The 21,791-nt window shown below is 44.9% G+C and overlaps 1 protein-coding gene and 1 non-coding gene across 2 annotated transcripts; both read left to right on the top strand.

Annotated features, from left to right (window-relative positions):
* Positions 1 to 4,835: 4,835 nt before the first annotated feature.
* Positions 4,836 to 4,908, top strand: Trnav-aac. The gene has a single exon. It is a non-coding gene; the product is annotated as a tRNA-Val (tRNA).
* A 6,039-nt stretch (positions 4,909 to 10,947) lies between these two features.
* Positions 10,948 to 17,991, top strand: Prss16 (serine protease 16). The gene is made up of 12 exons (XM_021180858.1): positions 10,948 to 11,085; positions 11,160 to 11,326; positions 12,037 to 12,136; positions 12,246 to 12,375; positions 12,848 to 12,971; positions 13,149 to 13,226; positions 13,320 to 13,367; positions 13,838 to 14,128; positions 14,880 to 15,021; positions 16,838 to 17,017; positions 17,092 to 17,237; positions 17,354 to 17,991. The coding sequence occupies exons 1-12, from the start codon at positions 11,019 to 11,021 to the stop codon at positions 17,408 to 17,410; spliced, it is 1,530 nt and encodes a 509-aa protein (XP_021036517.1). The 5' UTR covers positions 10,948 to 11,018; the 3' UTR covers positions 17,411 to 17,991.
* The last annotated feature ends 3,800 nt before the right edge of the window (positions 17,992 to 21,791 follow it).

Raw genomic sequence — 21,791 nt, 5'->3', positions numbered from 1 at the left:
TCACCGGTTGCCAGGTGATGGAGAAAGATAATTTTGAAGTCAGGAAACAACGACGGTGTTGTAACACATGTACACGAAAAACCAGTAAGTTGAACAGTTTAAAAGGCTGAACTTTTTTGAAAATCATAGTATCAGAGGAAAAAACTAAAAATTGATCAATATTTTATTGGCTCATCCCCAACCACCCGTCCCCGCCCGGAGCCGGGCTCCACAGTTGGCTGTAGTTCTGTCTCTGAGCACCTCCAGGAGTGGTGAGAGTAGGGACAGAGACTGACTCCAGAAAGCCGGCTGAGAAACTTCCATATTTGAAACCGATCCTAAACAAAAATCCAGATAAAATTAAGAGTTAGAGAGTAGAGGAAGGCCGGGAAGTGCAGCTTTGGGACAGTGTTTGAGCAGGTGGACCTACATTCTTAAGTTTTCCAGGACGTGAGGTTTGAGACATGGAGAAGGGAAGGGGTCGTCAAGGCGAAACCCGGAAGGAACACAGATTAAATTAAAAGTAAATTGAGATCCTCACCCTATTCTCCATATCTTACTCAGATCGGATAGTTTGAGTTTCAAGCCGTGCTGGAATTAAAAGAATGACGTTACACCGCGCCCAGACTGCGTCTACTCCAAGCTCAATTGAGATAGACGGCGTGAAAAGAGAGCCGCCTTGGATTTCCTCGTCTTTCTCATGGAGAACCATCACTAACCCACAGATTCCACTGCGAGAGTAGTTTGTGCGTAGCGTCGCTGAACGTCGCTATTCAGTCCTCCTCAAGGCACTTGGGCTATTTCGGGGTGGCTCGCTCATCGCCTCCCCCTCCATTGTCCGTTTTCTTCGGGCTAAGGTGCCTGCAAATCCAACAAAATGACCAGGCCGACTGAACTTGAAACTGCGATAATTTTCGTTATCCGCTGCACGTACACACAGCGCTGTGTTGAAACCTGGAATGCCCCCTAACTTAAGGAGTGCAGATAACTGAGTGATGTATAATTAATTTCTTGAACCATATATGAGCTAAGGTATCCCAGTACCTAATATACTCTGAAATCCAAGGAAAGGCAGAAATGGGACCTGAGCATATGAACATGTGATTTCACCCACACTTGGAAAATAAAGATGAGCTCCCCAGAAAAGAGGACAGGACAGCTAGCTTCCCAGGGAGATACAACTCTGTATTTTACAATTATAATGACGTGCTGACTCTAAGTGAAGGGCTCTCTAACAGGCCCAAGCATGGCAAACGTGGTGCTAGTAGGTTTTGCTTTTTCCCTCTCCCTCCCTCTCCCTTGCTAAACCATTAGATTACATTCCTAAAGCTAGCCCCCAACGTCTATTCCTTTATTTAGCTACTGATCTATTCCTGAGACTAAATACCAAGGTCCAGCAATCAAAATTCAGTATTTGGCTTGACACTGGCTAACATGTCCAATCAGGACATCATCTTAGCGCAGGCTTCCCCTTTTCTACTTAAAACCACTCTGGCAGAAATACCTGCTAGTATCTTAACCTGTTTCAGGGGGAGCTGCCTCCCACCCAATTGTCCCTCCAGAAGTTCTTTTGTGTTGAGAATTTGATGTGTGGGTGTGTTCTGGGCCAATTCCAAGCTTTCCTCCCTCCTTGAATGTGCGCGAGAGTGCGTGTGCACACACACACACACACACACACACACACACACACAGACAGTGTGGAGCGGAGAGAAATTATAAAGTTCATAGTATCACTCAGAGAAATTTTCACATTCTTGCTGAAAATTGAAAAAGAAGAAAAACCTTTCTAGCATAGATTAACCTACTCTCAAATAACTTGATGAATTGGGCCCTCTAGAAAAGGTGTTTACAAAGCATGTATCTGATGACCGAGATGCACTGGAGGATATATAAAGAACTCTCAAAGGTCAGTGACAGGAATGCCATCCATGCAGAGCACCATGATGCCAGGCTGTAATTCCAGCATTCGAGAATCAGGGGACAAGGATCTGGAGTTCACCATCATCCCAGGACTTGCCTGAAAAAGTAAAAATAAAAATGAGCAAATATTTTAGCACACACAAAAGTATGCATACAAGAGCTAAATAAACAGAAGAGAAGATGCTTAGCTCTTTGGAAATACAAATTAAAGTCACTGAAATGCTTGGATGTTTAGCTTAAAATAGCAACAGTCAGTAAAGATGTGGACAAACGAACGTAAACACTCACTCGCTGCTGGTATGTGGCTTTCAGAAACAACTAAGCCTGCAATGCAAAGGTGATAACAGGACATTAAGAACACACCCCACTGTGGAGAAGGACAGGCACATATCCTTAAAACAACAGTAGCCAAAGAGCAACAAACTACAGCCTCCAGGCCCAAAGACAGTATCATTACACACAGAGATGCTCCAATTACACGTTTTCTCTTCTCAAATAGTAATCAGACCAAGAATATTTGGTCCTCCCCTCTTGTGCTCCCTTTTTTTAGAATTATCTTTGATCATTGGACTGTCTCCTACTCATTTAAGTACATTGAAAATCCCATTATTTGTTGACTGATGTTTTCCTAAACTTTCTGGCTAAACCCTCCTGTGAAGAATGATCTGACAGCCTGCTCTGAGGCTGTCCTACCTCTGGCCTACCCGCAGGATCCTGGAGAAGCTTAATCCCAGTGGAGAGCTGTGTTTCTTTCCTCCTTGATCCCAGAAGAGGAAGGACAGGCCGGGTTTCACTACCTTCCACTTGTCTCAACACTGAAGATGGTTTCCCCAGTGTCTTCTCCTGGAGTAAACTGTCAGCAGAATCCAAGTTTCTCTAGATGTAAAGTAGACTTAGCCTCCCCATCCCAAAAAGTTCCAAAAGTGCCTGCTTGTCCGAGAGGTAAAATGAAACATTCAAAAATTCTAAGTTTGCGTAATAAGGAAGGCTTGTCCCTTAGGAGAGAAGAGGAGTGCAGGTTTTAGCAAGAGGAGTAAAGCTTGAACGCACAAACGTGTATCATTTTGATTTTTAAGTCCACTAAGCCAGGCAGCAGTAGAAATACTGTATTCTGTGACACTGTTCCAGATTATAAATGTAAGCTGAGTGGTTATGAAGTTGCATCTATGAAATCTGGAGTTAGGTTTAAGAGCATATGCAAAGGAAACAAAGCCTTATGGTGCTGCTTAAAAAGGAAGAAAGAAAAGCCTCATATCGGATTAAAACAATCAGACCTCTGTATATTAGTGAAATCCCAGCCTGTGAAATCAAAAGCGAGTCCCACTTACACTAATATATAGACGAGGGTTTTAAAACATATTATTCTATTGTTCTTCTTGCACTATACAGTAGAATCATTTGTGGATTTTATTTTTTTAAATGCTTGTCTAAAGAGTTTAAATACATGTGAGGCTGAAGAGATGGCTTGGTGCTTAAGAGTGCTTGCAGCTCTTGATTCTCAGCTCCCATTTTGGGTGGCTCACAAGCACCTTTTAACTCTAGGTCCATAGTGTCCAGTGCTCTCTTCTGGCCTTCCGTGGGCACTACACTTAGATATACATACATGTACACATAAATAAAAACTTTTAAGTTTTTAGAATTTAAATACTCATATATAGCAAAAATTAATAGAAACATATATAGGTTCACGTGTGTAAAGAAGTTTAGAACTAGAGACTTGGATATGTGAATAATAACAGGTATAGAGCAGATATAAGAATGCTCTCATATCTGCTGGTGGGAGCTACACTGATTCAATCATTCATGAAAGCACCCCAAAACTTTATAATCAAGTTTAGAATATCTATATCTAAATGGTTGTGCCCACCTGTAATCCCAGCACCAAATCAGAAGAATCAAGAGTTCAAGGCCAGCCTTGGCTACATAATACCCTGTCTCAAAGAAAAAAGTTCCTTTCTTCTAGTTATCTAGATATTCTTCTAGTTTGGTATGACTCTTACACCCAATATTCAAAGAAACAGAGTCATGGGTAGGAAGATATTAATGGTAGCATTAATATTGACCTTTCTAAATCGAATTAAACCTTGGTGCCATCATTGGATAAGGAAATAGCTAAAGAGTGGTAAATACTATGCAGCCATGAAAAGTAACGGAGTACATGTGACTTAGAAAGTCCAAAAACAACGTCACATAGTAAGAGTCCCCCTTACTCACGATCTCTGGGCTTCCGATGCTTTTACTCCTACTTTGTCATCCTTCGGGTTTGTGTGTTGGCGATTTTCAACACTTCTAATGTTCTGCATACTGCAGCGTGGCGCAAAGATAGAGCAAAGTCTCTGTTCAACCTGCCATCATTATAGCTAGGTTTAGTCTGCTTTACTGTGTGATTGTCCATCACTGGGGAACAAAGATGTGGCCAAATGGTTCTGTAATATACACACATTTATTATCAGAGCATGGATATTTGTTCATTCATAATTGCTCATATTGGATAAAGTTTTCCTGTCCTGACTTGAGACTTCTCAAACACTTATCTCTTATATCCTCTTTGCAAACAACGCCTTGGCCTTTTGTGTCAGTAGTCAAGAAAGCATCTCCCTAAGCGGTTCTTGAAAATGTTGGAATGAAAACCAGTCTGGTCTTTTAACCTAAGTATGGGAAGGTAAGAGGCTCATTCAAGCAGAAAGAGGAGCATACAATGCGTAAAAACATTTCCTTACGTAAAATTTGCCAGGAGTCGACCTAAGTTTCTCTGCCTGGAGTTCGTGTAGAAGGAAGCTGCATAGGAGCGTTATCTGTTTCACGGTTAGTCTTGGGGCTTTCATTTAAGCTGTTGAATTTAAAAATCTAAAGTATGTAAATATTAGGGTCAAAAGTATGTAAGTAGTAGAGTCTATATTTAACCAACCCAGAAAAGCAAAGTGCACTGTGTCAGGGTTTCCGTAGTGTAGTGGTTATCACGTTCGCCTAACACGCGAAAGGTCCCCGGTTCGAAACCGGGCGGAAACATGTCATGTTTTTACAGATTCTAAAACCTTACACAGAAACTTTATTTTTAAACCAAAGACTGCCAAAGAAAAAGACAGCAGAAACGCAGCGTAAGTGTTTTGTCCTGGTAGATAGGGTGACTCATTCACAAAGATGAGCAGACGAGCTCATCTGAAACAGACACGGGAAAGGGAAAGGACATTTCAAGAGTTAGGGCTTAAAGAGACTTCCAAACTAAGGAGCGCCGGTGGCAAGTGAGCTCTCTCCAGATTTCTTCCAGTCATTTTCAGGTTTGTTTCTATTCTCAGGCCTCCATGCTGTCTTTTAAAAGCCTCAAAACAGTCTGGCCTGGAATTCACTCTGCAGTCCTGGGGAGCCTTAAATGAGTGGCAACCCTCCTGCCTCAGTTTCCTAAAGTGCTAGGATTACATGTAGGAGTAACCATGCCTGACTTCCAAGCCGTTTTGTCTTCTTTTCTATCTTTTGTTTTGCTTTGTTCTTTGTTTCTGTAGCTGTTCTTTGGGAGGACGCCGCGGCATACCCTGACTAAACGCTCAGAAGCTGTCCCTGTAGAAACAAAATTAAAACTAGCAATGCAAAACCGAGCATAGTCAGTTTACCCTTAACTGAGTTGAGCCCTTAAGCTTCAAATATCGTTCCCCCTAATTTTAAAAAAATGTGTAGTTTTCATACACACTTTTCATAACTAGTTTATTTTTATTCTAAATTCGAACAATAGCTAGTTTTCCTTGAACGATAACTGCTGATATTTTTTAAAGGGTGAAGAAATGCTTCTCCCCTCCTGTGTTGTGTGTGTGCCTTTGTGCAGTGAGTGAGCACGTGAGCAGTAGGAAATCAATGATAATGATCATACCAACCGAGGTGGTGGGCTATCAAGAGAGCAGTCAGGGGCAGGCAACCCTCTTAACGAAGCTCACAGGAACGAACGTTAAGAGAAGCTTCCACCGTTTGCTCTCTACCATCGCACCAAAGAAAGAAGGTATCCTGGACCCCAGTCCTAAACAAAGGAACATATCCTGTAGCACACACAAAGTAAAAGTACGCAGACAGTAACTGGACATCGTGGCCTCGAGTCGCCGCGGAGAAGGGGTGACTCTGAGGACTCTGGGCGGGAAATCTTGATAAACTAGCAGTCTACCAAAAATCAAGTCAGTGCACTGGAGAAAGCGAGAAGAGTGCTTAATTGCAAACCAGCTACCTATCTCTGACCATGGCTCTGCACCAGTGCCCTAGCAGCGCGCCCGCCGCCTTCTCCCAGGACTTTGTGGGATCCGAACTACTGCTCCGGAGCCTGAAGAGTACCAGTTAGGGAGAACCTCCTGGTGAAGTCACACCCGCGGAGCAGAACAACAGGAAAAGCTGTCACTTGGTTGCCTCATTTTCGTAGTTCACGGCTACAACCTTCAGAATATTTAACTATTTAACTCCTTATCCATCTCCCTCTCTCCTTCCTCATTTCCATTATTGTTTGTTGTTGCTGTAGCTGTTGTTGCTTTAATGTATTGCTTCCAGGAATTTCCTGCCCCTACCAAGAATTTTTAAACCAAACATTGCTACTTGGCAGCTTCCCCGTGTGTGTGTGTGTGTGTGTGTGTGTGTGTGTGTGTGTGTGTGTGTAGTCAGCCACGTTGATTTCTGAAGACATCGTGTCCCGTCCAACCCTCTCCCCAACTTCTTCAATGCCTGGAGATCCTAGTCCCCTCTAACCTGTTCGCTAGCCTTTGTGAACCTAAGCTGCTCCACTTTGAAGATGACCTTGTTAAAGTAATCAGAATATCCAGATGTCTGGCCCGGTCTTTGTCTCTCCGTTCCCGTCCTGTCGTCCTCTGCCCCCTTTCCCCGCGCGCCCCCAACCTCTGGGGATTTTTGTATGAAAATAAAGTGTGGACAGACTCGCAGAGTCCTTGGTGTGTTCCGTCCCTGTCATGTAAGTAGCTTAAGCCAATCAGTCTTATTTGCAGGAGGCGTTGGAGTCTGAAAAAGGGACAGCTACCATTTTCAAGAGGGACAGTGGCAGTAGGACGATGAGGGAGACTTGCTTGAGGTAAAGGTTTTGTGAAATTTACAATCTGCTCTAGTGAACATAATCTGAATCTGAGTGAATTTTTTTCCTATTTTGAGAATGTCGATATTGCAGACAGATTCATAAGTAATGATCAAGTCTTCTCGCTGTATATTTCTGAGAAATGTATCTAGTTTGTATGTAAATACCATCAGGAATTTGCCTAATATTGACCCTGAATGTAGTCCCTTCCCAGCACCACTTTCTTTGCTCTGGTCCTAGTATGATCAATCCAGTGCTGGTACTGACTCCCTTCAACAACAGATCGCAGTGAAGAGTTCCATCCTCATTTCATCTTCAAACTCTTTTCCCAGCATTTGTTGATTCCTAGGATATATCCTTCCATCTTAGTCCTTCATTCCACTCCATGGAGATGAAAAGTATGTTGTACATTCTCCTGTAAGATTGTCTTCAAAGTTAGGCTTCTTCTTTACTGTAAAGACAGCATTAGTTTATCCTTATAAAAGTAAAGTATTCTATCATCTTGAAATTATTGAGCAGATGATAAATTATGAATAATTTGATACAATCATTGTGAAAATTTAAATGCAGGACATAAACATTTATTTTATTAAAAGATTTATTTTAAAAAATATTTATTTTAATTTTAATTTATTTTAATTGTGTGTATGTGTATGTGTGTGTGTACATGTGCACATGTGAGTTCAGGTGCCTGTGGAAGCCAAAGTCATCAGATCCCCCTGAATCTTGATTTAAACTCCTTTAACGCGTGCGCACGTGTGTGTGTGTGTGTGTGTGTGTGTGTGTGTGTGTGTATGTATATAACGAAGAAAACTCATCCAAAGCTTTGTGTGATGATGTATGCTTTTAATCCCAGAACTCCAGAGGCAAGCTCAGGCTGATATTTGTCAGCACTAGGCCAGCCTGGTCTACAAAGCAGGATCAAGGACAGCCAGGGCTGTTATACAGAGAAATAGAGAAACCCTGTCTCATAAAACAAAAACAAAACAAAACAAACAAAAACACTCATATAGGAGTAACACTCTATATGCCATAGGAATTCATGTGAGGCCAAGGGAGTCAGACTTACCCAGAACACCGTGAGCTATGGATTTTAAGCAGAGAGACACGATCCCTTTCTAAGCCAGTTTTTCTCTAGAGTCTTTAACGTTAGTTAGCCCTCCCCATACTCCTTCCTCCACCTTGCCTCCTCCAGCCCCTTCATTTAGCCCTTTCTGTTCTTTATTTCTATATCCCCCATTACTTGTGCTTTGTCCCCTTCCCCTTGAGACCCACCTCCTCTGACCCCTCCCTGTTTCCTGGCCTCTATAGGTATTAAACAAATGTCTAAAGATTCAAATCTATCATCCACAGGAGACAAGCATGTTGGTCTTTCTCCGTCTGGTTACCTCACGCAGAATGACTGTTTCTAGCTTCCTCGACGGATTAATACATTTCATAATTGCAGTTTTCTTTATAGCTAAATAATATATCATGTGTAAGTGTACCACACTGCATTTCTACTCTGGGTGGAGTAAGATAAAATCACAAAGTAGTTTTAATTTACACTTCCTTGATGACTAACATTTAAATTCACATTTAATTTACATTTCTCTGATGGCTAACATTTTAAAAAATTGTTTCTCAACCATTTGTATTTCTTCTTTTGAGAATTTTGTTTAGTTTCATGCCCCAATTTTTAATTAAGATGTTTTCTTGGCATTTAGATTTTTTTCAGCTTTTTGAATAGTTTAGATTCTAATCCTCTTTCAGATGTATAGCCAATAAATTTTCCAATGTTGGAAGGCTGCCTCTTTCCAGGTAGAGATGATCCATATGGCTGTTGAAAGTGATTGTCAGAGGCAATGGGAGGTACACACTTTTTTTCATCAAGTCCTTCTAAAGGAGGGTTTAAGCTGCTTTTTATGATGCTGCATTAGACTAGAACCCACTGTCGGTGAAGCACAAAGACTACATCTTTTCTACCTGTTATGTCCCCTGTTTTTATGTTTCTGTTCAGGACCCTGGGATCGATCTTCAATGCTGAAGAAAAAAATTACAACAGAAAAGGAGAAGTGTGGAAAGTGACAGAATACAGTGCTTGTGGATAGAAAGCCTGGGAAGGCTTAGCTGACAAACCTGTGAACTACAAAGCAGTTCAGTGTGGCTGGAGCACTGAGCCCAAGAGCAAGGGGCTTGACATCGAACTGTGACAGCAAGTGGCTAGGTTATAGACAGTTTCAAAGGCCACTTTAAACGCTCTATATTTTACTTTGAGTAAGGTGGGGAGTCAGGAGTGTGTCCTGAACCATGGAGGGAATGGCTGGTCTCATATTTAATGGAATCTCCTGTCCACTAACTGGAAATGACCATGTGGCAGAAAGAGGAAAACCTTTAAGAGGTTTCTTAGACAGATCAGTGAAATGGTAACCAGAAGGGAGAGCACTGAATTTGAGAAGTTGTCAAATCTTTGATACAGTTTTAAAGAATATCTAGCAAAATTCATTGAAGAATTGTCACAGCTGGGTGATGGTGGCGCATGCCTTTAATCCCAGCACTTGGGAGGCAAAGGCAGGCAGATTTCTGAGTTCGAGGCCAGCCTGGTCTACAAAGTGAGTTCCAGGACAGCCAGAGCTACACAGAGAAACCCTGTCTCGAAAAAACAAAAAAACAAAAACAAACAAACAAACAAACAAACAAAAACGACGACGACAAAGAAGAAGAAGGAGGAGGAGGAGGAGAAGGAAGAGGAGAAGAAGGAGAAGAAGGAGAAGAAGAAGGAGAAGAAGAAGAAGAACCCTAACCCTCTAGTTAGAGGGACAGCAAACTGTATATAAACTATGTATATTACTTATGATTCTCATACAGAATGGATGGCTCAGCAGTTTAGAATACTTGTTGCTCTTGGAGAAGAGCCAAATTTGCTTCACCTACATGGTGGCTCACCATCATCTGTAACTCTAGTTCTAGGGGTTCTCACATTTGTTTTTGGCCTTGGACACCAGGCACAAACATAGTGCATACATATGCAAATAGGCAAAGCACTCATACACATAATTTTTAAAAATCTAAATTCTCTCACAGTGCCTTGAAAGGAATAAAACATCAAGCTAGAAGAAGGATAAAGATATTTACCTTTGGCAATTAATTTTTTTCTCCTGTATCCCATGCTGCCTCCAACTTGCTATGTGTAACTGAAGCTGACTTAACTTCTGTTCCCCACCTCACCTCCTGAGTGATGTGACTACAGATGTCCCAGTCTTGCATTAACACACCTGGCTACTTTGGTGCTAGAGATTAAACCCAGGGTGCCATACATACTAGGCACACATTCTACCAACAGAACCACATCCCAGATCATTGTGCCTCTGAAAAAACGATAACCATCTTAGAGCTTTCTGAGCATTAAAGATTAAGGGGGCAAGTCCTGTGGATTTATGAAGAAATAGCAACTCATGGAGAGGACAAACAGGGGTAAGAATTCTGAGGCAGCATAAACCCACTGTGTTCATATGCTGTACAGAGTTTTAAGGAAAGAGAGACAGGGCTATAGGTCAGAGAGAGTGGTGAACATGATATGGGAAACCTAGAAACAGTTAAGGTAAAAATTTGGGATCAAAGAACAAAAGGGAAACTGATTCTTTGGACAACCAAGGATGTGCTAAAAGGCAGAGAGGAAGGACTAATAAAGAGTAAAGGGAAACTGGGTGTGCAAGAAGAGGTACTAAGGTAAATGGGAAGAAACTGGAGGAGGGTAAAGTATAAATGGGGAATGGGAAATCAGCGTGGGGGGGGAAAGGCTGATTGTGGCAAGGAGGAAGGAAGCACCAGAAGAGGAGATGGGGAGGCGGGGGGGAGAGCTGGGGCAAAGAGTATTGCAGTGTCATCCAGCCTCTACAGACTCTGGCGTCCGGCTATGCGTTAGCAGTTACTACTGACGCTGAACCTGCCAGGAGAGGCATCCCAAATGAAACAGGAGCTTCTCATGAAATACAAAGCCCAGCCCTGAGGACATATTATAGGTTCTCAGTGATGGACAAAAGAGCAGAGTGCCTGGAACCCTTTCTAACACAGAACACTGGGGAGAATGGCAGTCAAGGCTCCGTGGTTGGGATTCTTGCTTCTGGTTTCTCTCTGGGGACTGTCAACTCCAGGTAAGATGGGGTTGAGGGTCAAGTATGGAGACTTACAGAGCCCAGGCTAACACCGATGCCTTCCTGTTTCACAGCCTTGCTTCTCAGGCGCCTGAGAGAACACATTCAGAAGTTTCAGGAGAGCTCTAGCCTACACCCAGGCTTTGGCCTAGGCCATGGTCCTGGGGCTGTCCCCAAACAAGGGTGGTTACAACAGCCACTGGATCCCTTCAATGCATCTGACAGACGAACCTTCCTGCAGGTGAGGCGAGTAGAGGGGGCCAATGTCCACTGCACTGTCTTGTCAGTCTGTATCCCCAGCTCCAACCCCAGTTCCTTGCTTTCTACCCTGCCCTGCATACCTGTAATCCTAGAGCTTAAGAGGTGAAGACAGGAGAATTGGGTGTCAAGATCATCCTGGGCTGCCTAGTGAGTTTGACGCCAGTGTGGGTGACATAAGACTGTCTCCAGGGTGGGAAAAAACCCAGCCAGTTTTAACATGTAGCAGAACTCCAAAACAGCCTTGAAATCAGTAGTGACAACGGGTATTCAAAAATCACAAGAAGCAATAAACAAATGTACCCCTCTTCATTGCCCTCTCTGTATATAACCTCCAATGGTCGCCACACTGTTCCTGAATCAAGCTGGTCACTACTTACTTTATAAGGACTGCTTCACAAAATAGCAGAGGCCTCCCATGCACCAGCCAACTCCCTCTGTCCCGAGGACTTAAAAATAAAAACATCTACTATTTTTTAAGGAAAGATACTTTATTACACACACTACAAAACACAGCAAACTGGGCAGTGCATTCCAGGGCCTCCAATATCTACCTCATAGTTATGTGCTCTAGACAAGCCCAGCTAGGATGCCACTAAGTAGATGGGGGAAATATTGGAGAAAAGGCTGGAGTGAGGTGGAAGGGAGTCAGGATGTTCACTGACATTTCTTTTTCCTCATCTCCACACCTAGCGGTACTGGGTGAATGATCAACACAGAACTGGCCAAGATGTACCAGTATTTCTGCACATAGGAGGTGAGGGCAGCCTTGGGCCTGGCTCAGTGATGGCAGGTAAGACGCGAGCAAGGTGTGGACCAGGAAGGGAACGGCAGATGACAATATGTGAGACCTGAGCTCATACTCAACTCACATCCACCTCTCTACCATGCGCTTTCCACAGGGCATCCTGCGGCACTGGCCCCTGCCTGGGGGGCCCTGGTGATAAGCCTAGAACACAGATTCTATGGTTTGAGTATGCCTGCTGGGGGCCTGGATCTGGCCCTGCTTCGCTACTTGTCCAGCCGCCATGCGTGAGTGGAGAAGGAAGGTGTTTGGACAGGAATGTTCTGTTAGTCTCCACCGCTGTGTCTTAATCTTTCTCTGTGTTCTTAATCTTTCTCCTGTCATCTCTAACTCCTTCTCTCCCTATTTCCATCTTTCTCTCACCCTCCATTCTCCTCTTTCTATCCAAAGAATGCTAAAGCGCTCACTGTGGGCTACTATTCCAAACCACCAGAATCTCTTAGCGACATTATCCCCATATACTCTGTGACTGCCCTTGACTCCCATGTAGAGAACAGGAATCCTGTCTCAGCATAAATTATTAGATCAGGACTCTCCAAGCTCATTCCTTACATGTGCCAATGCTCAGAAGAAAGTCTTTATAGGAGCCATAGGGTTTGCAGTTAACTCACACTCACTCACACAGTGTAGCTCAGGTTTTGGTGTCATTCTACACAGTGGCCCCCAGGAGTGTAAGGTTCGACTTTGGCTCCTTTGCAGGTTGGCTGACGTGGCCTCTGCTCGCCAGGCGCTGTCCGGCCTCCTCAATGTATCTTCTTCCAGCCCTTGGATCTGCTTCGGAGGCTCCTACGCTGGCTCGCTGGCGACCTGGGCCCGGCTGAAGGTCCTCAGAATTCCTCGGGTGGGCGGGTTTGGGGAAGTCGGCCTGCAGGGTCTGGACCAGAGGTAGCGCGAGTGTACTACCATGCTCCTCCCTAGCCATGCACATCACTGGGGCCGGAGAGCGACAACGAGCGCAGGCACCCCTCCTCGTACTAGGCTGACGCCCCTCCTTTCGTAGTTCCCCCACCTAGTCTTTGCCGCTGTCGCCTCCTCCGCACCGCTGAGCGCTGTAGTGGACTTCTCTGCCTATAACCAGGTAAGAGCTCAGTGGCAGCGGGGAGGAGGCAGGGGCGGGGACCGGGTCTCCCCCAAACCTGCAGTTTCCGGACGTCCTTCCCGCGTGCCGCAGGTGGTGGCCAGAAGCCTGACACAAGTCGCCATAGGAGGATCATTGGAGGTAGGCGGGTTGTAGAGTGTGGAGGAAGGCGAGGGAACCGGAAGAGCTCGGGAAAAATCAGTGCAGAATGGGGACCAGCCTTAGGACAGCCGGGTTGCGCAAGACCTTAACCCAGGGACGCAGTCTAGTTTTGCAAGCTGCTGGAACTGAAAACTGAGGAAGCTTCTAGAGAGGAGGGGCCCTGTCGGGATGAGTGGGGATTCAAATCAGAAGGGAGGGCTGGGCTAGAGAGAAACCAGTAGAGGGCGGTCCGAGGAGGGGCGTGGTGGGTTAGGGGTGGAGTCATCGAGGGCGGAGCTCTAGTGAACTCTGTCTACCTGAGTGAACGTCAGAAGCTAAGGAGGTTGCGGGACACTGGGAGGGAAAATTTAGAGGACAGGGAGTGAGGTTGGGAACCTCCCCAAGAAGATGCAGCTCCAAAGAAGGAAAGTCAAGATCCCCCCGCGAAAGTCGCTTCTCGGTTTCCGAAGTGTCTGGCGGCGGCCTCCAAGGCCTTCACGGAGGTGGAGCGGCTGCTGCGCGCAGGCCCGGCGGCTCAGGCTGTGCTGAGGAAGGAACTGGGCGCCTGCGGGTCCCTGGACCTTGCGGAAGACCAGGCGGAGCTGCTGGGAGCGTTGCAGGCGCTGGTGGGCGGCACCGTGCAGTACGACGGGCAGGCGGGAGCGCCGCTAAGCGTGCGCCAGCTCTGCAGTCTCCTGCTCGGGAAGTGGGGAAACCGCAGCCGCTCCACGCCCTACTTGGGGCTTCGCCGGGCTGTACAGGTAAGCCAACCAGACGCGCGTGTAAGCCATTGGCTAACGGGCCAAGGCTGAGCGTCCACCTTCACCGAGCTCAGACGACCGAAATCCTCCTCTTCACCTTAGAAACCTTATCTGTAATAATAAGGCTTGCATGTCTCATCCAACTGATAGTAAAATTACCTTATTAAGTAATCAAGAGCTAAACACACAGTATAAAAATGTAGAGACCACAAGATTACTATCTCTTCTATCTTGTTATGTGGTCTTGGCAGCAACCGTGTCTGGCAAACAGCTAGTGCACAACAGTATTTATGACTGAAGTGTTAGGGAGCTCAGAGATCAGACATAAGGAGTACACACACACACACACACACACACACACACGACCCGTTCTACAGTTAAAATTCTGCCATCACTTTTCCTGCTCTAATTCTGGACAAGGTTCTTTAAGAACAAACACGTCACAAAATTTATTTCATTAATTTCTCAGGTGAAAGCCACTGTTATTACCCCACTTACAGACGAGTAGAACGGTTGCCTCTTGCCTGGGATCTCACGGATGATAAAACCTAGGACATGGGTTACAAGGCCCCCTCTGGTGGAATACCACTGACTACTAACACCCAGAAAACCCTCAAGAACTTACCCTTCTCCTCATGCTTTACCTGTAGTCCTACTATATGCCGGTGGCCGTGGCTTACTAGGAGAAGAGGGAGCATACAGCTATATATAAATAGGTGAACCTATACGTGCATGTATGTATCTCTTCTAGATAGTCTTGCGCAGCATGGGACAGAAGTGTTTAAGCTTTTCCCGGGCAGAGACAGTGGCACAGCTGAGCAACACCAAACCGCAAGTGTCTGGTGTGGGCGACCGGCAGTGGTTGTACCAGACATGCACTGAGTTTGGCTTCTGTAAGTGACCCACTTAACTCCCAAACCGAAGCATCTTACAGATGGTCTGAACTCATGGTCACAACTAACTGACCTTCTGTAACTGCGAAAGTGTCTGACTGGAGCAAGTAAACAGCCACCTCCTATGTTACTCTCAACATAAAAAAGGCCCCTCCTTCCTTGTGCTTCCTGTATTCTATCTTAGCAGATCTCTAGCCTTTCTCACTGGGCTAGAAACCTTATCCTTGTGCCTCTTTCCCATTGTCTGGATGTCCTGTCAAGCACCGAGTCTTACACACTTGCAACTTGAGTAAGTTTTCAATCTTCCCAATATCTACTTCTTACTCTGTGGTCCTGACAGAGTTGCCACACACTGCTGCAGGAACCCAGGCTTTTTCCGTTTCAAAGCTTGTACTTCACCTGTGCAGTCTGACTTCTACACCATGGCCAGAGAAATCTTCCTAAATATGGGATTGCATTTCAGTGACTCGATGTTGTAGTTGCCAGGCAAAAAATACAGGATGACTACTAGTTAAAATCTAAACTACAGAAAAGAAACAAAAATAATGCAGATTAAAAACTCATGCATGAGTTTAAAACAGATTAAATCTGTTTTTAAACAGATTAAAAACACATGTACAAAAGTAGTGGGGGTTTTGTGTATCTAAATATAGGTATCCTGTATCATTTGTCAAATTTGGTCATTCCATCCCAGAGTTAAGGCTTTGTTCTCTTTTTGGGGACAGAGTCTTACCAGGTAGCCCAGGTTTACCTTCAACTCACAGCAGTCCTCCTGCTTCAGCCTCCGAGTGCTGACATGACAGGCATATGCTACCACACCCAGATCAGAGTTGAATTCTACATTCTTCCTACACTTTCTGAAGACAAGTGAGGGTAGTGGCATGAAGTAAAATTTCCAAATTCCACTTCCTGTCTGTGTGCTTTTGGACAAACTTGGGCAAGTGCCTAACTATTATTAACCAGGTTCCACATCTCTAAACTGAGAATAATAACAGTACTTTTCTTACTGCTGTTATAACACAGCTTTGCATATTTTGGGCTGCCCAATGCCCCAGCCCCCTACAGCTTAGGAATTTGGCACATCCTGTTCAATGTACCAGACTGATCCATTTCCCATTTTGTAGGGTTTGCTCATCTTCCCGTCTCACCTCAAGATACCCTTCCCTCAATATCTTGAATCATCTCTATAGATTAAAAAAAATGTCCCACTTCTGTTATTCTGTGTTCTTTAGTACATTCTAATCTGCTAGCATTCCATCTCCCCTTCTGAGTGCTATAACAGCAGAACATGGACCTATTTTGGTTGCTACTTTCTGCCCAGTATTGCCCGAGAGAGGTCTGAGTGCATTGTAGGTGCTCAGCAAACGTGAAGGAAGGAATTCATGTGAGGCCAAGGAAGTATGATTTACCCAGAACACTGTGAGATATGGGTTTTCAAGCAGCGCGGACATGATCCAATTTGAGAAGCAGTCATTCCAGATTCTCCCTCCCCTCTACTCCTTTGCATGCTCATGTTTCTCTCTTCCGGGTTGGTTATTTCTTCTTTTTGTTTGGCTCACCCATCCTAAGTCGAGGCCTTCTTCTTGCAGGATGCCCTCCCTGGGCCCATGTGTTCTCTCTAGGAGCCCTACCTCCTGTCCTTTTCTGTCACAGCCCTGTCACTTGAGAATGTAATGATCTGGGATGTGCGGGTCTGTTGGGCAGAACTGTGAACTCACGAGGTCACTACTGTGGGTGTTCTAAAAATTACTATTGGAGAAGAGCAGGAGGCTGTCTATATGTATTCTTTACACTTCAAAGTATTCTCGTTCCACAGATGTCACCTGTGAGGGTGTTCAGTGTCCTTTTTCCCAGCTCCCAGCACTGCCCTTCCAGCTAGAGCTGTGTGAACAAGTGTTTGGTCTCTCACCTGCATCTGTTGCCCAGGCTGTGGCCCAGACAAACTCCTATTATGGTGGCCAGAGCCCTGGAGCCACCCAAGTACTGTTTGTTAATGGTGAGTGTACCACCAGGGCCTGGCTCTACAACATTGTAGTCCCAGTGCAGTACCATCCTCTCCTTTCTTTCCAGGAGACACAGATCCTTGGCATGTATTGAGCGTAACACAAGACCTAGGACTGTCTGAGCCAGCCCTTCTAATTCCTAGTGCTTCCCACTGCTTCGATATGGCACCTATGAGGCCTTCAGACTCTCCCAGCCTCCGCCTGGGGCGTCAGGTAAGAGAAAAGGCCCTGAATGTCTTATATTCTCACTCACATACTTATTTGTATAACTTGTCTTTTACTGGTGCTGAGTTCTGACTTCCAGAATGTTCTCTATCTCTTCTTCACAGAAAATCTCCCAGCAATTACAGGATTGGCTCAAAGATATAAAGAAGAGCCAGAGTTGATGTGGGATCAAAACCCAGCCCTTTGACAGTCCCATCACAGGAACTGCATCCTGGCATTTTTCTTCACTGTAGAAGAGAAAACAGCTGGTTTGGAAGGAGGAAGTTCCTAGACTTGGGACTCAGTGCCTGTTCTGCCTGCTTGTTCTCAATTTATCTTCATTGCCAACTAGAAGTTCTTTGTCACAGATTAGTATAAATGTAGGCAAATGATTACTGTCCTTTGTAGGTAGTGATATTCTGTATGGTAAATGTCAGGGGAATGTGGCTTTCCATGCTGGAGCCTTCTTCTCCCAGATAAGAATCTCGCTTAAATTCTGCCTCTTCCTTCTTGACTGGGCACCCACTGCATTGAACTCTTCACATCCTGACTCTGTCGCTCCGGAGTTTTAGTCGGTGGCGGTTAAACCTCATTGTCAGCCTACCTGCATTTAGAATCACATTGGAAACATAGCCCTGGACTGACTGAGCACCTTTGAGCACGTTTTCAGTAAAGTTATACGAAAGAGGAAAGACACGCCCGAAATGGCGGTAACACCCATTCCTGAACTCCCAGCTGAATAAAAGAAACGGTGAGCACCAGCATTCATTTCTCTCTGCTGTGACTGTGGGCATGATGTGAGCCGCTGCCTCACAGCCCAGCTCGCGCACCTCTGCCACTGTGATGGGCTGTATCCCATAATGCAGCCAAAGCAAGCCCCGCCCTTCCCTCAGTGTTTCCTGTCGCTTCCGTGGTCACAGCTCCAGGAAAGGGAACCAACAGTCTGTCTCTGCATTCTGTGTGTTTCCGTTTGGAGGAAATGGCTACACAAACCTCCTCCTTATTTTGATCTTCCTTTAGTACCTTCTTTACTCCCTTCTTCTCCCCACAAGCAAATGTCACCACTCTCCAGTACTCTAGCTTCTTGCCTGAAAAGTCTTGAGTTCTGGCTAGTCCCCCTGGTTTTCTACGTCCCAGTTTGGGGGTTGGTCCCAAAGCTAGTCTCTTAGGCTGTAGCACAGCTCACCCCTATGAGCAGCTGCCATTAATACTAGGACATAGGGAGTCCAGGGGAGTGACGGACTCTAAGGGGCAGGTTGAGAATGAGGGAAGGCTAGACAGAAAAGGTGTAACCTCTCTCTGTGAAGAAGTTCAAACCCAGAGAACAAGTTTTAACACTTAGGGCTAATCTTAGTTCTGCTTACAGAAACCACCCTGGGTCTTTTATTATCCTTTAACCACAGTTCCTCACCCGGTGTAACTGTAGCATGTGTGATGGCCTTGCACATGGTGTGTGCTTATCATCTGTTAAGAGAGTCATGCTGCACTTCCCCCCAAAAGGAGAATCATGCACTTCATGCAGAATCCACATACGTGGGGTTTCCCTCCTACTATGCTGCATATGCCTTCTGCAAAGTTCCTTGCAGTGTGAGACCTGCATGGATTTGGTCAACCTTCTTCGCTCTAACATTCTCAGGCCTTTTGGATAGGTCTCATGTGTCTGACCCGTTCTGCTCCTGCCTTCGAGGTCTTCAGGCACTGTTGCACACCTGGGAAGTGGGTTGGGGGATTTTAGGATGAGTGTACATCATTTGCTGGGACTGAGGTGCTGGGAATGCCTCATTTACATGAAGAAGAATTCCAGGTGCTTGCTAAACATGTCCTTATAGGAAGAGGGGAAATTAAACCTGTAAGTTGGCCACCAGGCTAGTGACTAATTAAACAGTGGTGGAGGTGGGAGTTGTAAGGCTATGTGCCTCTGGGCATGCAGGCCAGATCAGGGAGGGAGTAATTCTTACTCCTGCCAGTCTCAAGATGAGATGTCCAGTGTGACATGTCTGCACCTCACTCTTACTGGTTTAAAAAAGCTTAAAAAAAAAAATCTCAACCACAGCCTCCCTCTTTTCCCAACCTGTTCCTAGAGGCACTCTCCCAGACTTGCAAAACCAATAATTTAATGAAACCACATCAACTGAAAGAGGACTACTGTAGAGGAGAGGGAGACCAATGAAAGGAGGAGGTCAAAGGACAATGGGGAAGGAGGATGAGTAAGAGCAACATGTATTTTATTTTATCAGAGCAGAAACATTTTGTTATTATTTTTCTTTTGCCTGTATGTTTTAATCTCAGATATACAATTAAATACATTAAGTGAGCACTAAAGGGTTTTTTTTTTTTTTTATGAAGGCTCACTTCTGGGTTAGATGAAGCCCAGATGATTGTGAATGCTCTATTTGCATTAAATATGTAAGACTGGCAGATATAACAAAAAAGGACCAGGAGGAACACAGCATTGCATCAGCCTTGTCAGTCAGACACAGAACACGTCTCATGTTTACTAATCCAGTATGTGCTGGAATCCATAGAGCTAGTTAGCCCATGATGTGTAATCTCAGCCAGCCTTCAATTCCTCCAGGAAATTCACAGGACAAAGGTGCAGATAGAAATGCATTTCTTTTACTTTGTAGGTCTGTACAACGTGAGAAAGGAGATCGATTCCAGGACTGACTTGGAGAGAAGATCTAAGATCAATTAGCTTTTCTAATCCCCTTCCCCCAGTTTTTTCATCAAACAGGGAATGCTCTGCTTTGGGGTGCTCTGCCCCACATAGCTAGCTGTTCCCAGTCTGCTTTGGGTTCTCTGCCCCACATAGCCAGCTGTTCCCAGTCTGCTTTGGGTTCTCTGCCCCACATAGCTAGGTGTTCCCAGCACTTGTTACAGGAGAGAGGACATTGCCTGGGAGAAAAAAAAAAAAAAAACTTTGGAGACTCTAAAACACAGTTGGGTTGAGGGAGCCGAGGAAGATAAGAACAACAAATCTGGAATTCAATGGTACTTGTGTATGCATCGCACAGAGGGGCTCATCCTCAACTTGGCACTGTTAGCAGCAATTGAGCTAACATTTCTCCGTGTGGTGCACAGATCCACATGGAGACAAAACAAACTCCCATACAATTTTTTTTACGTTACATTTAGCAAATTTAATGACAGGTTTTGTGCACTTAAGAACAAGAATGGCCTTACTATTTCCTCAGTACACATTTGAACAGTCTTACAAAAGCTGAGGATGGTAATGTTTTAAATATTTTTAGCATGTAGAATTACACAAAATGTTCTCCTATGCAGCTACTTCAGTCTTAACAAGATTTCAGCATTCTTTCTTTCTCCTGTTCAGGAATTGGAGCATGAGGCAAAGGTGTGATTGAAAAGACCGTTTTTGAGGGGTTGTTGGTTAGCATTCATGACCTAATTCATTCACCAACTCCAATAAGGTGTATCGGGAGGAAGTGTCAGATTGTTAAATTGTTCAACTTTATGTTGCCCCATGCCAACCCTGCTTGATCTTTGCTTCGTCCTGTTGTAAGGATCCGGAAGGTGAAATACAAAGAAAGACTGAGTTTCTTATTTAAAGAGTGCCACAGCCTGTGCCCAGCTCTTCCCAGACTTTGGCTCACCAGAACAGGAGCTAATGGGAGGCACTGCCTGCAGTTCGGCTTTTTCAGAGGTTGCCATTGGGAGCTGGGCTGGGGGGTGGAAGTCCAATCCTGGTTTGGCCCGCAGAGCACAGGCTGCCGCCCCTCCCTCTCCTGACTACCGACTACTACTGCAGATCTAATGTCTGCACTTCCCAGTGAGAACCACAATCCCCTAACTAGAAGAATGTTGAAGACACCCACAGATCCACATTGTTTCCTTTTCCCTTTTTATTTTCTTCAAAGTATCTTTTATTTTAAACTAAAACCATCTACAGGTATAAAAATCCTCTCCCCACCAGAGAGAGGCAATTTGAAAATTCAAGATGTCTTAAATTGCCTTTGATGCCTCCTAAGTCTCTTTCCAGTTAAGCAACGACCATGTTTGTCACAGGGTTTGGGAGAGGAGCCCTACCTGGAGGGTCCGTTTTACAGTAACTGAATTCTCATCAGTATCCATTAAAGCAAGAGGTAATTTGAATAAAGATGTTCTTCTGGCTGGATTAAAAAGATAACTGAGGCAGTCAGAAATTAACCTAGAACCTTCTGATCTAGTCAGACATGGTTCCATTGAGCCATTGGCCCTTGTCTAAGGTCTCGCTACTGTGGTATGTTAAAATAAGGCTTTAGAATTACTGCCCCCTTTAAAGCTACTAGGCAACCATTCATTCTGACCTTCCCCTCTCTACTCCTAGACCCTACCCTGCCTGGCAGACACTCCCCAAACTTCTAATTTTTTTTACCCTCAAGCACTGCTTGTCATAGAATGCACCTGTTACTGGAGAGTTCCCAGGGTCAGAGCCTGGGTCCTTGAAGCCCTAACAAGTCAACCTACATCAATTAACAACAATAGTGCCGAGTTTAGAAAGGAGACTTACTTGACTTCACCACGTTTATAATAGCAACAGGCTCAGTGATCTGCCCCTCCTCT

The sequence above is a fragment of the Mus caroli genome, chromosome 13, assembly GCF_900094665.2.
Source record: "Mus caroli chromosome 13, CAROLI_EIJ_v1.1, whole genome shotgun sequence".
NCBI lineage: Eukaryota > Metazoa > Chordata > Mammalia > Rodentia > Muridae > Mus > Mus caroli.
Note: the sequence above shows the minus strand (reverse complement) of the source record. Positions and strands in the feature narration are given on the sequence as shown.

Bases quoted from the DNA above. Each gene is read 5' to 3' on its own strand.
- Prss16 (XM_021180858.1), top strand. From the start codon at position 11,019: ATGGCAGTCAAGGCTCCGTGGTTGGGATTCTTGCTTCTGGTTTCTCTC. The intron at 13,368-13,837 runs GTAGGCGGGTTG...CGGTTTCCGAAG, and splicing joins CCATAGGAGGATCATTGGAG to TGTCTGGCGGCGGCCTCCAA. The intron at 17,238-17,353 runs GTAAGAGAAAAG...TCTTCTTCACAG, and splicing joins GCCTCCGCCTGGGGCGTCAG to AAAATCTCCCAGCAATTACA.